The sequence below is a fragment of the Prionailurus bengalensis genome, chromosome B2 (assembly GCF_016509475.1).
Source record: "Prionailurus bengalensis isolate Pbe53 chromosome B2, Fcat_Pben_1.1_paternal_pri, whole genome shotgun sequence".
In the NCBI taxonomy this organism is placed as follows: Eukaryota; Metazoa; Chordata; class Mammalia; order Carnivora; family Felidae; genus Prionailurus; species Prionailurus bengalensis.
Window position 1 is genome coordinate 17,139,552 of NC_057349.1, and position 15,143 is coordinate 17,154,694.

At 45.6% G+C, this 15,143-nt stretch overlaps 1 protein-coding gene across 1 annotated transcript in view; it reads left to right on the top strand.

The window, feature by feature from the left end:
- LOC122489238 (androgen dependent TFPI regulating protein) overlaps window positions 1–13,979 on the top strand; it is a 67,983-nt gene extending 54,004 nt beyond the window's left edge. Inside the window, exons 6-7 of the mRNA XM_043590824.1 lie at window positions 3,923–4,074; window positions 13,008–13,979. Coding sequence (XP_043446759.1) covers window positions 3,923–4,074; window positions 13,008–13,042 — 187 coding nt within the window. The 3' untranslated portion in view covers window positions 13,043–13,979. The remainder of the gene's footprint in view (window positions 1–3,922; window positions 4,075–13,007) is intronic.
- The last annotated feature ends 1,164 nt before the right edge of the window (window positions 13,980–15,143 follow it).

Below are 15,143 nucleotides of genomic sequence, written 5' to 3' on the forward strand. Positions count from 1 at the left end.
GAGAAACTTTCCAGGCCTCCAGGGGAATGTCCTTATTCACAGACTATCTTACATAAATGTGCATGGAAACTAGGAAGCCCTAATTTCTGGTGTATAAAGTAAACAAAGTGAACTAATTAAAACAATCTGTTTGGAGTGCATTCAGATCTCCCTGTTGACCCCAAATTCCAGCCCTAGCTCCTTGGGGGTTTACTTTCTGTCCTTTATACCTTCTCTGGTCTGTCGTGAAAAGCAGCCATGTAAGAAAGAAGTGCTGTAGATACCCTTCTAATGCACATGCCCATGGGACGCACATCGCACAGAATCCCAATATTGGTAATAATGACAACGTAGGGGAACGAAACCCACAACGTCTCTTAGGCATGAGGACTGTTTTCTTTTCATTTTTAAAAATTTTGTTATTCATTTATTTTGAGAATGGGAGAGGGGACGAGAGAGAGAGAGGAGAGAGAACCCCAAGCAGTCTCCATCCTGTCAGCACAGAGCCCAATGAGTGGCTTGCACTCACGAACCATGAGATCATGATCTGAATCGAAATCAAGAGTTGGATGTTTAACTGAGTCACCCAGGCAGCCGGGCATGAGGACTATTTTATGTTGATTAGTTTTAAGAAGCAGAAGGTTGAGGAAGAAACTTTGACCTTCACCCAACTGCCTAAAAGAATTTAAATGGAGGGTCTGCTCTGGGAAGGGAGCTGTCCCCATAGATAAGCGCAGTGTAATATGAACTTGGTGAGGGGGACGGGGAGGACCCTAGCAAAGTCTGTTTATGCCCTCCTTGTGTATGGCCCAGCAAACATTCAGTTAACAAACCTCTACTCTCTCTCATCTTCCTGTGAGTTGTCTTCCTTCCCTTTGAAGACCCAGAACACCCTCCCCTATCCCTTGGTTTCAAATGACATCTAAGTTTCCATTGTTTGACTGCAGATGGGCCCCATATTCTTGTGGAGCCCCCATACATACAAAATTAAATTTGGTATTCTCCTGTTTGTCACGTGTCAATGTAATTCTTAGACCAGCCAAAAGGACCGTGAAAGGTGGAGGAAACGTTTTCCTCCCAAACAATAATCATCATTGTTTGTTTTGTATCTAGTAAAGTTTTAATTATGTAAAAGAAGCATCTAGATGAGTTTGGGACAGCAGAGTGATACAAGCATGGCCAGGACTAGGCACCCAGGGCCAGCCCTAGATTGCTTTCTACTACCCTAAGACAGATGCATCCTTGAATCGTTTTTATTCTGGTAAAATACACATAACAAAAATTTACCATGTTCATTATTTTTAAACTCAGTGGCATCAGGGGCGCCTGGGTGGCGCAGTCGGTTAAGCGTCCGACTTCAGCCAGGTCACGATCTCGCGGCCCGTGAGTTCGAGCCCCGCGTCGGGCTCTGGGCTGATGGCTCAGAGCCTGGAGCCTGTTTCCGATTCTGTGTCTCCCTGTCTCTCTGCCCCTCCCCCGTTCATGCTCTGTCTCTCTCTGTCCCAAAAATAAATAAACGTTGAAAAAAAAAAAAGTAAAAATTGTTGTGAAGTTTAAGTGATGTTTTTAAAAAATAAATAAATAAATAAATAAACTCAGTGGCATCAAATAGTTACAATGTTGTGCAGCCATCACCAACATCCGTCTCTAGGACCTCTTTCTTCCCAAACTGAAAATCTGTACACATGAAACCGTAATCCCCCATTCCCTCCTTCCCACAAGCCCTGACAGCCACCGTTTTGCTTTCTGTCCCTATGGATTTGATCGTATAGTAGGTATTCTCTGGGACTGGTTTGTATCCTCGAGGTTCGTTCATGATGTACCGTGTGTCAGAATTTCCTTCCTTTTTTAAGGGTTAATAATATTCCACTGTGCGTCTATGCCACGTTTTCCTTATCTCTTCATTGATAGATGGACACTTGGATGCTTCCATGTTTTAGCTCTTGAAAATAATACTGCTGGGGCGCCTGGGTGGCTCAGTCGGTTGGGCGTCCGACTTCAGCTCAGGTCACGATCTCGCGGTACGTGAGTTCGAGCCCTGCGTCGGGCTCTGGGCTGACGGCTCGGAGCCTAGAGCCTGCTTCCGATTCTGTGTCTCCCTCTGTCTCTGCCCCTCCCCCGTTCATGCTCTGTCTCTCGGTCTCAAAAGTAAATAAACGTTAAAAAAAAAGAAAATAATACTGCTATTAACACAGATATACAAATATGTCTTTGAGTCCTTGCTTTCGATTTTTTGGGGGTAGGTACCAGGAAGTGGCATTGCCAGATCATATGATAATCCTATATTTACCTGTTTGAGTAACTGCCACACTGTTTTCCACAGCAGTCTCTTTGGCTGATGACGTGCTGAGTACCATTTGTTGGCCATTTGTGTATCTTCTTTGGAAAAAGGTCCGTTTATCCTTTTGCCCATTTTTAATGGGGTTGTTTGGGGTGTTTTGTTGCTGTTGTTGAGTTGTAGGAGTACTTTGTATATCATGGATATGAATCCTCTAACAGATATGTGATTTGAAAATATTGTTTCCCATTCCATAGGCTTCCTTTTCGCCATATTGATTGTGTTCAGGATGTACAGAGACGGCCCCTTGAATTTCATACCATAGGTGCCTCCCTTGCCTCACCCCAGTCCTGACACTGATTTTAGTCCTTGTCTCTTCCATAAGCATTTGAAAAATCTAAAGCATTTTAAACAATCCAGAGTACACTTGGGTTTCTGAAAGTTTAATTAAGCTCAGAATTTTATTCTTCCCTCTGAACTGATAACCTAGGGCATCAAAATTCGCCTGTTGTTTCTGAAGCATGACCCGGTCTATCCTAATTGTTACTGGAGACAGGGAGCCTCAAAGAAAGGTTGCTAAGACCCCTCTGTGCCATCCCTAAGGAGAGGAAAGCTTTAAAACTCTTATTAAATGATCACCGTGGGCCAGACACTATTTTATTGTACATGGGTTAACTCCCTTAATCTTGATGACAGCTTTATAATATGGACGCTGTTTGCACCCCTCACGTTTCACATGAGGGCAGGAGGCAGAGGGGGTTCGATAAACAGCCAAAGGTAAGAGAGGTAATAGGTGACAGAACTAGACTTTGAATCACAGAAGGCTGGTTTCAGACTCTGTCCGCTTCACCAATTATAAACTCTGCTAGATACATCATCTTCCCCATGTTTAATTTTAAAAGTTATTTCAGATTTTGGCATCGTGCGACGCAGTTGGTTTCCAGCATGCTGCCTTTGCAGGCTTCTCTTAGATATCGTGGCTCCTCTCCTAGCATTCCTTTCCCTTCTCTTGGCTTACAGAAGTGACTTCTATTTTATCCTCACGTGAGCAAGATCCGAACCTCCTGTAAATCCATCCTTTCCTACTGCACACTGTATCCATGGTTAGATTCATGAGCTGAAAATCAGGGCCAACAATGAAACCTCTCCTACCTCTAAAAGGCTTATTGCAATCGAGCGATGATGTTCCATGTCTGTCCCTCCTACCCTAAGAGACTCAGGGCTACACCTGACTCTTAGGTACAGAAACGCAAACCCCGCTTGTCTGGCTGAGAGCCAGAAAATGATGCCATCTCGGCAAGTTCAATGTCTCGGCAGGCCCTACCTCTCAGGGAAAAGAATAATTTGCGTCCTCACATACTCTCTTCGGCTGATGATGTGTTTGATGTTCTCCCATATTCTTTCACCAACATTGAATTTTAATGGATTAGGTAGAAGAGCCCAGCACACCTTATGAAATAGGATGTCTCTTTGAATCAAGCCTATTTATCCAGAAAAGAATCACTTCTGTAGGTTTGTGGAACACCTTAGCTGTTGACAAATGATCCCCATGGCTTCTTTTCATCTGCCGGGGCTCCAGAACCCCATTGATCTTGAGGATAAAACGGCTTTACCACCACGCCACCCCCCATCGTCCTAATTATTGTGATTTGTCATTATCTGCAGGGTCCTATGGATCTACTCTGAGACCGGTACGTGGGTGTATCCTTTGTTTGCCAGACTCAGCCCTGTGGGGCTGACAGCCTTCTTCTCCCTCAGCTACATCTTTACCGCCAGCATTTATCTACTTGGAGAGAAGCTCAACCACTGGAAATGGGGTCAGTTTATTTCTCTTTTACCTACAGAGACACATCTTCCTTACACTCTCTCCACTCCTCCTGAAAACAGAGGGAGAATCTAGTCCAAAGCAGAAGGAAGCGGTCCTTGATGGCTCTGTCCAGAGGACTCAGGTCCTACCAAAGCAGGCAAAGGGAAAGCCTGGAAGAAGTTTGCATTTTCTTAAAGGACCCCATCACATTCTTTCCCTGCCCCCCCCCCCACACACACAGCACCTCCTTTAACTTTAAGGCTAAAAATAATCCTATTTAGAGAGTTCAGGACCCAGAGCAAGAGCAAGGTGTCACTATCCCCACGTGAAAAAATGAACTCAGAGTCTTCCTCCCTTAAGTGAGGGACTGAGCGATCCAAGCTGTTAAATGTCGAGGTTTTCTTCTTGAAGGTGTGGGTCCAGATGACCTCTTAGTTCTCACCCTCAGTAGCGCTTTCCCAGATGGCCTCCCATCCCTCTCCCATTCGGCTGCTTCTCAACCCTTAGCACAACATTTACCAGATGAAATCACTCCCTGTACTTGAGATGGGAATTGTCATTTAGACAGGGTCTTAGGCCAAGTGAATAGGTCAGCAAACTAAGCTTCCCAATTCTAGGTGGTTGGAACCATATTGCTTCTTCATTAAAAAAACAAACAAACAAACAAACAAACAAACAAAAACTTAGCAGACTTTAAAATAGATTTTCTTTGATTCCTTGCTCCCCCCACTGCCCCGACCCCCAGAATATTATTTTGTTGGAGAAGTAACTATCAAAAAGTCAGGCTGCAAAATAATCATGATTTTTTTTCCCTACCCAAAGGGAAGTACAGGAACTCTCCCCTGATTTTGTATATAAGGAAGACAAGAGTCACATACAGTCCCCCACATCACTCGCCCACATGCCATTCTGTTCTATCAAAATAGAAATGGCAGAAGTGGCTTCTTCCGCCCAATCTATGAACTGGTGTGAAAACATAAGCCCGTGTATGCAAAAAAGAAAAAAAAAAAAAGGAAAAGAAAAGAAAAACAACATGACAGTTTCAGAAGCTTCAGTACAAGAGTGTATATTTCTGAGAGGAGAATGAGACCCTAGAGAAATAAGCAGGCAACTTGGCTTTTTCACTTGTTTTCTCCTTTTGGAGAATTTAACTGGTTGGGGAAATCTTAAAGGCAATATCCTTGAAAGCAAACACTTAAAAACCAGTTCATTCATGTTGTGTTTATTTATTTCCAAAATCAGCATTCCAAATCGCAGGAAATTATCCGGGGGGGCGGGGAATTTGTTGACATTTCAGATGTGTTGACATCTAATTCTAACTGGTTTGGCAACTTGAAGTTCTTGGTAAGGATTTTTGATGTCTTCCCTAAATATATATATATATATATATATATATATATATATGAAGAAAGAAAAAAAACCTAATCCGTTTGAAATGTGACAGAAACAAGACGTGCAGAGAAAAATATGATTACTCAGGGCTTAGAGAACGTTAACTTTTTAAAACAACTGTATTTAATTCAATAATGATGAATTTTTAAGTTCTTATTCTACAGTGGCTTTTAAACATCCACTGAATTAAAAATTTTTTCACCAAATTTAGTAGTATTGAGATCACTATGTTCAACACAAAGCTCTTTTTTTTTTTTACGTTCATTTATTTTGAGAGAGACAGAGATAGTATGAGCGGGGGAGGGGCAGAGAGAGAGAGAGAGAGAGAGAGAGAATCCTAAGCAGGATCTGCACTGTCAGCAAGGAGACTGACACAGGGCTTGAACCTACAAAACCGTGAGATCCTGACCTGAGCCCAAACCAAGAGTCATGCCTAACCGACTGAGCCACCCAGGTGCCCCACAACACAAAGTGCTTTTAAATAAGCTTCGTTGGTTAAGAACTACATCTAATTTTTCACTACAGTTAGGTCCCAATGAGTAACTAGGCTAGGGTCAACACGTGGACCCTCACATGCACACATGGGAATGTTCATGTGGTGATAGAGATTACTGTGGGTGGCCACGCATCCCTCTCCTCTGTCTAGATTTTTAAGAAATCTAGAGTCTCCTTAAAGAATAGACTGAGTCAAAAGTCCTATATAGCATCAGAATAAGATCATAAATGGGTTAAATTCTAAACAGATCATAATTACAAATGGTCTAATAAGAATTAAAAGAGAAATTACAGGGGCACCTGGGTGGCTCAGTGGGTTAAGCTTCCGACTCTTGGCTTCCGCTCGGAGCATGATCTCCCAGTTCGTGAGTTCGAGCCCCGAGTCAGGCTCTGCGCTGACAGCACAGAGCCTACTTGGGATTTCTCTCTCCCTGTTTCCCTGCCCCTCCCTGGCTTGCTTGCTCTCTCTCTCTCTCTCTTTAAAGAAAAAAATAAATAAACATTTTTAAAAATTTAAAAGAGAGGGAGAAATTAGATTACTTAACATTCCAATGGCAGTGAACACTTTTAAATTGCCTAAAAGTAAACAGAACTATCTATGTGAACACACTTTCTCACGTCTTAGTCTCCTTAAAACACTTTAAGCCTTCCCCAATTTACAGATGAAAATCCAAGTTCTTGGGATGACACGTGAGGGTCTCTGTGAACCAATCCCTGCCTTGGCTTCTCCTCTGCTTTTTCTAAATGTGTGCCCCAGCACCCCCAAATTGCTTGTTTACTTTACACATTGATGCTGTTCCTCACCATCCTGGGCTTCAGTCTCTCACATTCCCCAGTCTTTGCCTGTCTCACACCCACTGAATCATATCAACTCACCCCTTCCAGGAAGCCTTCACTGGTCTGCACAGAGATTTGTTTTTACCCTAGACCCTGAGTTCTATAAGGGTTAGGGTATGTCTTCTCCATCTTTGAATCTCCCCTTTCCATTAGCTTATCCCATGGATGAATCAATGCAGACAAGAGATATCTGAGGGTTCTTCTGTCTAGGCATTTAATGGGATTTTGTGCACAAGGATTCTGGATATAGTGGTCAAGGAGTGATTCTGATGGTTGGAGATTAAAGCACTGGATGGAGAGTTTAAGGAGTAGAGACAGTGACACTATGGAATCCTGGCTGGGGAGCTGTTGAAAAGAGATGCACGTTATGGCAGGCGGTGCAAAGCGGGGGGTAGAGCCCTGGGCTAGAAATCAGGAAACTAGGCTACGTCCCCCACCAAGCCACAAACGGGCCACGTAAGTAAGCTGTGTCAGTACCCTTCAACGACTCAGTGACGGGACCTCACGCCAGTTTGCCTCGGACAGTCCTGGTCAATGTCTGCCACGCCAGTGTGCATGTAGCTTAGCCTTGTCGAGGCTTGGACGGTCAACCGTGTGGTTCTTCTACCTCTGGGTTCCTCTCCGAACCTTCTGTTCTGGATCCAGGGAGAGACGAAGGCAGCCACCTCCTCGGTCCAAATCCAGGGCTCCCTCGATTTTGTCACCTGTTCACACCTGAGCTTCCTTGGATGAGAGCAAAACTCTAAGGAGTGCTTCGGTGACGCAGGGGGAGGTGGTGGTTAGGGGAAATGCTCTGTGCCAGACTGCCAGGGTTCCTACCTTGGTCCTATTCCTGGTAGGCCTGTGACACCAGGCAAGGCACTGAATAGTGCCTTCACAGTAGTGTTCCCGTTTTCCTTGCGCGTCACAGAGACAATCCGAGTAGCCTCCTCCTAACATCCCGGAAAACCGTAACTGATGGGAGAAGTGTCAAGTGACTAGAGCAGGGCCTGGCACATAGAACCCATGACCATTGCCGTTAACGTCATTCTCCCTCCTCAAAACCCAGTCACCTTTTCTATGCGGACGTTCCCATCCTCTCCCTCAGTTTTATGCATCAATGACCAGTTTCCCCAGCCGAATGCCCTTGAAAAGCAACAATCACACAGCTGCGGTCAAATCGACAGAGGTGAAACAATTCTTCTAAAGCTAGCGTGATGGAGGAGGTCAGGCTAACCGAGGCCAGAATTAATCAGAATCCCCGGTTCTGAAATCCTGAGACACAGGAGTTATCAGCCAAGCACCAAGCGGTCAAGAAAATACCAGTGAGGACCCATCGACCATGCGAGGAACTCTCTAGCAACGGTCCTTAATCTCCTCACCACATTGTAAAATTACTGTTGCTAAATCACTGGGGGCGTTTGAGAAACACTGATCCTCGGGTCCACCCCAGACCAATGACACCGCTGTCTCTGGTGGTGGGTCCTTGGCATCGATAGTTTTCAAAGCTTTCCAGTTACTGTGGTTTGCAGGCAACATCCGGAGCCACCGTCTCAGGGCAGCACTTCCCAGACTTGCATGCGCCTCCAGCTCTTGCTAACACGAGGCTCTTGTTAAAATGCAGTAGATTCAGCAGATTTGAGGTATGGCAGGGCATTCTGGCCTTCTGACGCCTACACCCAAAGAAAGACACTGATGCTGCTGGCCTGTTGCAGTGATGGCCACAGTGGCTGAACGCCTACCCTCTTCCTACCTCCTCACGTGTCACGTTGGCGGGTGACAGTGGAGAGGAGTGAGAAGGGCCGTAGGAAAAGGTGATGCCGGTGATCACATGTAAACCTGGATAGTATGTGATGTCCCCCAGGAGCACGCAGACTCACAGGACCGGCCCTGTGTGCAGGGAGACAAACGCTATCAGGCCCTCAGGAAGGTCTTGCTGGTCTCCAAGGGGATGCTGTGGCCCGAAGAGCTCTCAGGCGGTGCCAGAGGGCCACCCTGCCTGACCTGTCGCCATCTCACCCCCCTTCTTGTGCTAGCTGTCATGTGTTACAGGACAGAGGACTGGACCAGCACTGGGTCACTTTGGGGGGACCAGACGTCCACCAGGAAAGATTCGATTTCTACTTTTCGGGCCGAGTTAGATGGAACATACATTTCAAACGATAGTAGAATCAGGCAAGGTGAAACAGCCTCTGGCAGATTGGTGTAAGCTTGGCCCGCCATGTCTGAGCACCTAGGGAGGCCCCAGACATATTCTTTCCACCCTGATTTGGAGAAAGGGATTGTCAAGGGATTCCGGTTCAGGCTTCCTTGTCTGCCATTGAAGTACTGAATTCTCTTTCTTTTCTTGTTTTCTCCTTGATAAGACACAAGAATGCTGACGTCCAGATGCAGGTCTCTTCCTCAGGAAGAGAAACACAACCCACAAGACAGGTCAGGCACAGGAAGGAGCTAAGTGCCTCCAGGACATCATGGCAAAGCCTCTTATATGTAGCTGTGGCCAGAGAGGTAATCAGCTTATCTCTGGCCCCTGACCCCTCTTCTTACATTCCTGAGAGACTTGTGCCCTGAATCAGACTATCCTTTGTCAGGGCCTGTGACCACAAATCCTCTTCTTCCTAAGGAGAGTTTATAAACTGAAAATTCTAGTCTAACCAAGTGACTTTGTCTATGGCTAGGACAGAATAACGTTAAGGCCTTCCTTTAATACTATTTTCTGTAGACAGGATCTTTTTTTTTTAGTGTTTATTTACTTATTTGGAGGGAAAGAGTGAATGAGACTAGGGACAGGAGAGGGGGAGAGAGAGAGAGAGAGAGAGAGAGAGAGAGAGACTCCACAGTCAGCACAGAGCCCGACTCAGGGTGATACCATGACCCTGGGGTAGTGACCTGAGCTGAACTCAAGAGCCCAGCACTTCACCGACTGAGCTGCCCAGGGGCCCCTGTAGACCAGCTATTTTATTTATTTAAAAAAAAAATTTTTTTTTTCAACGTTTATTTATTTTTGGGACAGAGAGAGACAGAGCATGAACGGGGGAGGGGCAGAGAGAGAGGGAGACACAGAATCGGAAACAGGCTCCAGGCTCTGAGCCATCAGCCCAGAGCCTGACGCGGGGCTTGAACTCACGGACCGCGAGATCGTGACCTGGCTGAAGTCGGACGCTTAACCGACTGTGCCACCCAGGCGCCCCATAGACCAGCTATTTTAAAAGGGAGATTTCATTGTTGAAGCTGCTTAGAGGCCATCTAGTCTACCTCTTTAGTTTTATACATGAAGATATTTGCTTTGCGATTTTTTTCTATCTTGCATCTTGCCCCTGATCATTTCCTCACCAAAGAATCTTATCAGGAGATGACTCCATATGCATTTCTTTTTATTTTTATTTTTTTAATTTTTTTTATTTTTTTAAATATTTGTTCATTTTCGAGAGAGTGAGACAGAGCACAAGCCGGGGGAGGAGAAGAGAAACAGGGAGACACAGGCTCCGAAGCAGGCTCCAGGCTCTGAGCCGTCAGCCCAGAGCCCAGCGTGGGGCTCGAACTTGCGAGCATTAAGATCATGACCTGAGCCAAAGTCAGAGGCTTAACTGACTGAGCCACTCAGGCGCCCCAGTCCGTATGTATTTCTAAAGCGTGGTCTCACAGGAGCAGAAATTCAGTCAACAACAAAATCGCGTCTCCTTTTTGCCTTTCTCGCCCTAATTTCATCTCCCTCAGCTCAAACAGAGTCCAAACTGGATTATTGCTTCTCCTCCTTTCACTGCCTCTTTCCTCACGGGGGTTTCTCCAGCCAGAACCTCGAATCCGTCGCCTTCCTGCTACGTCTGCACTGAAACTTTTACTCATTCATGTGCAAACCTCATTCTTCTAACACCTCCTATCTCCCCAACCATCTGCCTTCTCACCCTTTTCCAAGCCAACCCGCATAAACTAGGCAAATATTCTTCAAGTTTTCAGTTCAAAGTCTAGCAGCAGTAGCTTTTGTGATTGTAGATACATAGGTGTAAATCTTTGTGAATATAATGTTTTTCCTTACTCTGTTTTCTGACTATTGGAATAATAAGGAATATAATTACATATGGTATCCATAGTGATGTTGGTTAAAAGAATGGGTTGTTTTTTTTTTGCCATGACGGCAGAAAACGTTTGGCTCTTGCACAAGACAAACGTTAAATGCTTGGCCTAAAATGTCTCTACTCCTTGGTACTATCTAACAGAAGATTAAGAAAGGACTAACATGAGGCAGGGGTGGACGTAGCTCCCTAACTCCCTGCCAACTCCTAGTTGGCATCCCACGGGAAGAACTGTCCTGCCACGAAGAAAAGAGCGATAACAAACACGGTTTCCCGGTCAGAATTTGGAGTCCTTGTTGTGAACTTTGCGTAAGGTAATGCTATCCGTTACTAAGTCAACGGTTCCTTTATCTCCAGCCATGTGCTGTGGAATCGTGGTCAGAGACCAATTCTGAGCATTCAAAGAAGCCTAGAGACCTCTCAGTTCCGTGAGCATTCAGGACTGAGGACCCACCCCTACCTGCCAGAAACAAAAAGAAAAATATGGTTTCTGTGATGTTCACACCACGGAGGTCACTACAGAAGAAATGATTGTTGGAAGTCCACACAGAGACATACTCGATGCCTTCTCTAATGTGTTTGTGGGTGTGTGGAAATGTCTCAGTGCTCCGTCTAGCTGTTTAGTGTTAGACGTGGGAAATTCTGATCCAGGAGAAAGAGACACTTGTGCTCCTCCCACAAAGGAACTTCCTGCCACCACTTCCGCTCCCGGGCTCTTTCGAAGTCTTCAGTTTCTGTCGTGTTTCTTAAATGGAGAAGGACTCTCCAATCATTGGCAACTGGGGTTGCAGAAGTATGTTTATGGTTACAGTTACACTTGAGGGGCTGGGGGGTTGGTAAACAGCATGGATAAAGAGAGTTTTAGGAACCTTCAAAGGGACTGCGGGGAGGCGGGGGGGACAAAGGTGAGAAGCTTATGTTGCCCAAGATCTTGAACAGGGAGGAATTAATGTGTCATTTCGCTGAAAAAGGATTCATTACAGACAAAATGGGTATGCTTCAGAAAAGAGGAGGTCCTTTGTTTGTAGTCAGGGACCTGGGGAGGAGAGAATCTACATGGAAAATGAAAAATAAGTGAGATCATAAATGAAAATGACATGAAGCCTGTAAAGCTGGGTACATTAGGAAGGCTTCTCTGGAGTGACTGAGGGTATCTGGATTGATGAGTAGAAGAATAAGAGAGAGGACGGTCCTTAAGTGTTGAGAGACATGAATGCAGGATGGCCCCAAAGGCTGTGTGATTAGGAGTCTGCTGTCCTAGAAAATCAGTGTGATAAGGGGGATTTCAGGTCATCAGTCACTACAGCCCCCGAGAAGGGGACTTCTAGCAAAATAAAATTAGTAGAAGATATTTAAGGATATAATTGATGGAGGGGGCAGAATCTGAAGGGTGAAGCATGAAACTAGGGGCATGAGGTCGCTGTGGCACAAAGCCAGAACTAACAGGGCTCTGGAATGGGCAAGGAGAGGCTGACTTGAGAAAAGTTTTCGAAGTAGGATTGTTAACATTTGGCAACAGGTGGGAAGGATAATGCATTCGTGAGGTGTTAGACATTTCAGAGCTTGTGTGAAGATGTATGATCAATAAAGACGGAGGTACCAACCTGGCTGAATGGAATGATTCTAGAACTCTAATGCTATAATTTCAGTAGAAGAATGCCCCTCTCAAGAGCTTACTAGAATCTAATATGCCAGTACTTTTCTGTTCTGATAAGGTGATTCGATGAGAGGTTGCGGAATGAACCGTAAATAGGTGAATAGCCACTCTTCTATTTCTCCTCTCATTTGATGTCTCTTCATCTCCGTTTGCAACCATCTCCGAGTTAGTCGATGGGTGGTGTGCTGCCTGTAAAGACTTGACCAAAAGCGACATCAGTCGGTGCACATTAGACGTGCAGAAGCCTTGAAGGCAAATGGAACCATTGGTCAACAGGCTAGCTGTGAGCCAAGCACCAAGTGGGGACAACAGAGTCACTTCTTGCCCTCTCTGGAGAGGTGGTAGGTTTTCAGAACTTCGTAAAGTGCATCTACTTGCCTTGGGATAATTGCCCTTGATCTTCCACTGGCCCAAGGCACAGTGAATGTCTATTCACACAAGAATACCCATTAGGGAAACCCTGAAGTCTGATCTCTCTCTCTCTCTCTCTCTCTGTTCTTCATTGTGCAGGTGACGTGATCCAGCCAAGGAAGAAGAGGAAGTGATCACAGGCCATTTTTTAAGAACAAAAGAGGAAGAAAACATGAGATACTTCTCTTTTCTTTTTTCTTTTTTTTTTCTTTTCTTCTCTTTCTGGTTGGCGGGGAGGTGATAGAGTCAGATAGGAAGGCAGAAAGGACAGAGGATGATATTAAATTTAATAGGAGGGTTTCTGAAGGTAGCTTAATTTGGGGACTCTTCGTTTTTTGAAAGGTTTTACTGGACAGTTGTTCAAAAACAACTGCTGTCTCAGAATCCGTTCCCTTCTTCTGGCCTCTGCAGTCAAAATCTGGCCAAAGGCCAAGGAAATTTGCATAAACTTGGCGTTAGAGAATGCCTAGGAGAGAGAAAGCAACTTAGGGTCGTCAAAACTCTTCACTTTAGAGAGGAGGGTGCTGAGGACCTAGATAAAAAGTAACCTGCATGAGGGCCAAAGACAATAGCATTTGTCCCCCCGATCTTCTAATTCTCAGGCCGGTGCCATTTTTAATAAGCCCAACTTTCCTAAAAGCAAGTATTTTCGTAAACTAGTCATTTTCACGGATTGCTCATCTATTTTATTTTCCACAGTCTAGACATAAATTTAGGGAGACGGGTGCTGCCGAAGTTGTCTGTCCGCCTCACAGGATAGCAAACTGATTGGTGCAATGAGACAGTTAAGTTGTAAAAAAAAAAATATGGGGACATCTGTCCATCTTGGGAGCGAGCATCTGGGGCAGGTCCAAAGACGGGACATAGCAATGTCATCAACATGTCTTCCATTCAAATGTGGATTACTTCATCAAATAAATGTACCTCTTACTTGGGGAGCAAGTGACGGGAAGTGACATGGCCCTGGGGAGCCCCGAGAACGCGTTGGTACAAAACACCTCGCTGAGTGAGCTCTTATGGTTTAACAAAGCTGACTGCCAGGTGACTAACAACGCACATCCGTGAACCCTACTTTGATCTTCCTAGGGGGTTTTTGTGGGTCTTTCTTTACAGGGTCTTTATTTACTGGGCCTTCATTTTGTAAAGAACATGGGTAACAAGGGTTTACATGTGGGGCAACATTTTGGAGTCTGGCAGCGTGTCACCAGGTCCCAGTGGGTTGGGTGTGGGCCCCAGAGTAGACTGTGCTTGGCCTTCCTAACCTAACGCCGTACAGGAGAAATTTGGCAACAATCGGTAAAATTTGGTAAAAACTGTTCCTGGAATCACAGTAAGCCTTGATTGCCATTTGACCGGCCACCGTGCCGTATCTATCCCAACACCAGAAAACCTCAGAAAGACCAAGAAGTCTTGAAATGTCAGAGAAGGCCGCCAACTGACACAGCAGGGCGGGCGGCCCACAGGAAGCCTAGGGCAGGCACCGAGAAACCTGCTGTCTTCCTAATCCTTGATCCACTAATATATAGATATGAGCCTCCAGTCTTTTTGGGCTGAGCTGAGAACACCGACTGCCTCCTTTCCTATACCTGCTGCTGCCTGACTGCTCCAAGCACCTGGTCTCCGCAGGAGCCCCGAGGCAGTTGTCAAGGCGGAAATTCCCCAAATGGGAAACCCGCAGGGGATCACCCACATTTTCCACACCCCGAAAGTGACTCGGGCTGCATACTTCTCAGAGCCATTGTGAGCTGTTGGCCGGAAAGAGCCCGCAGAACTCTCTCTGCGGCCTCGCTGTCCCTGGAACCAAATGAAACCTTGATTTCTGCATGACTGACCAAAGTGCAGCAGCCATTCCAACACCAGAAATCCCTCAGAACCACCTCCGGTTGGGCACGCACATCAGCCCTTAGGTGGCTCCAGGGTGCCGCGGTAAAGGGAAAATCGGCAGAACACCTGCGATGAGCACTGAATAAGCATTACGAGGTCCGCAGGGTTTGCTGCCTGCGTAAGGCTACGCCAGGCCCTGCGTGGTTAGAAAACAACACCCACCAGTGAGAGAATCGGCGATAATATTTGTACAGGGGCATGTAATTTACAAGCTGCACTCAGCCCCGTGGTCTCGTTTTACCCGCACAAAAATATAGGTACAAAATATATTCGGTTCTCATTTTCCAGATGAACAAACGGAGTTTCTGATATTGGTGTGCTCCGTGAATGTTTAAAAATTAACTTTCGGGG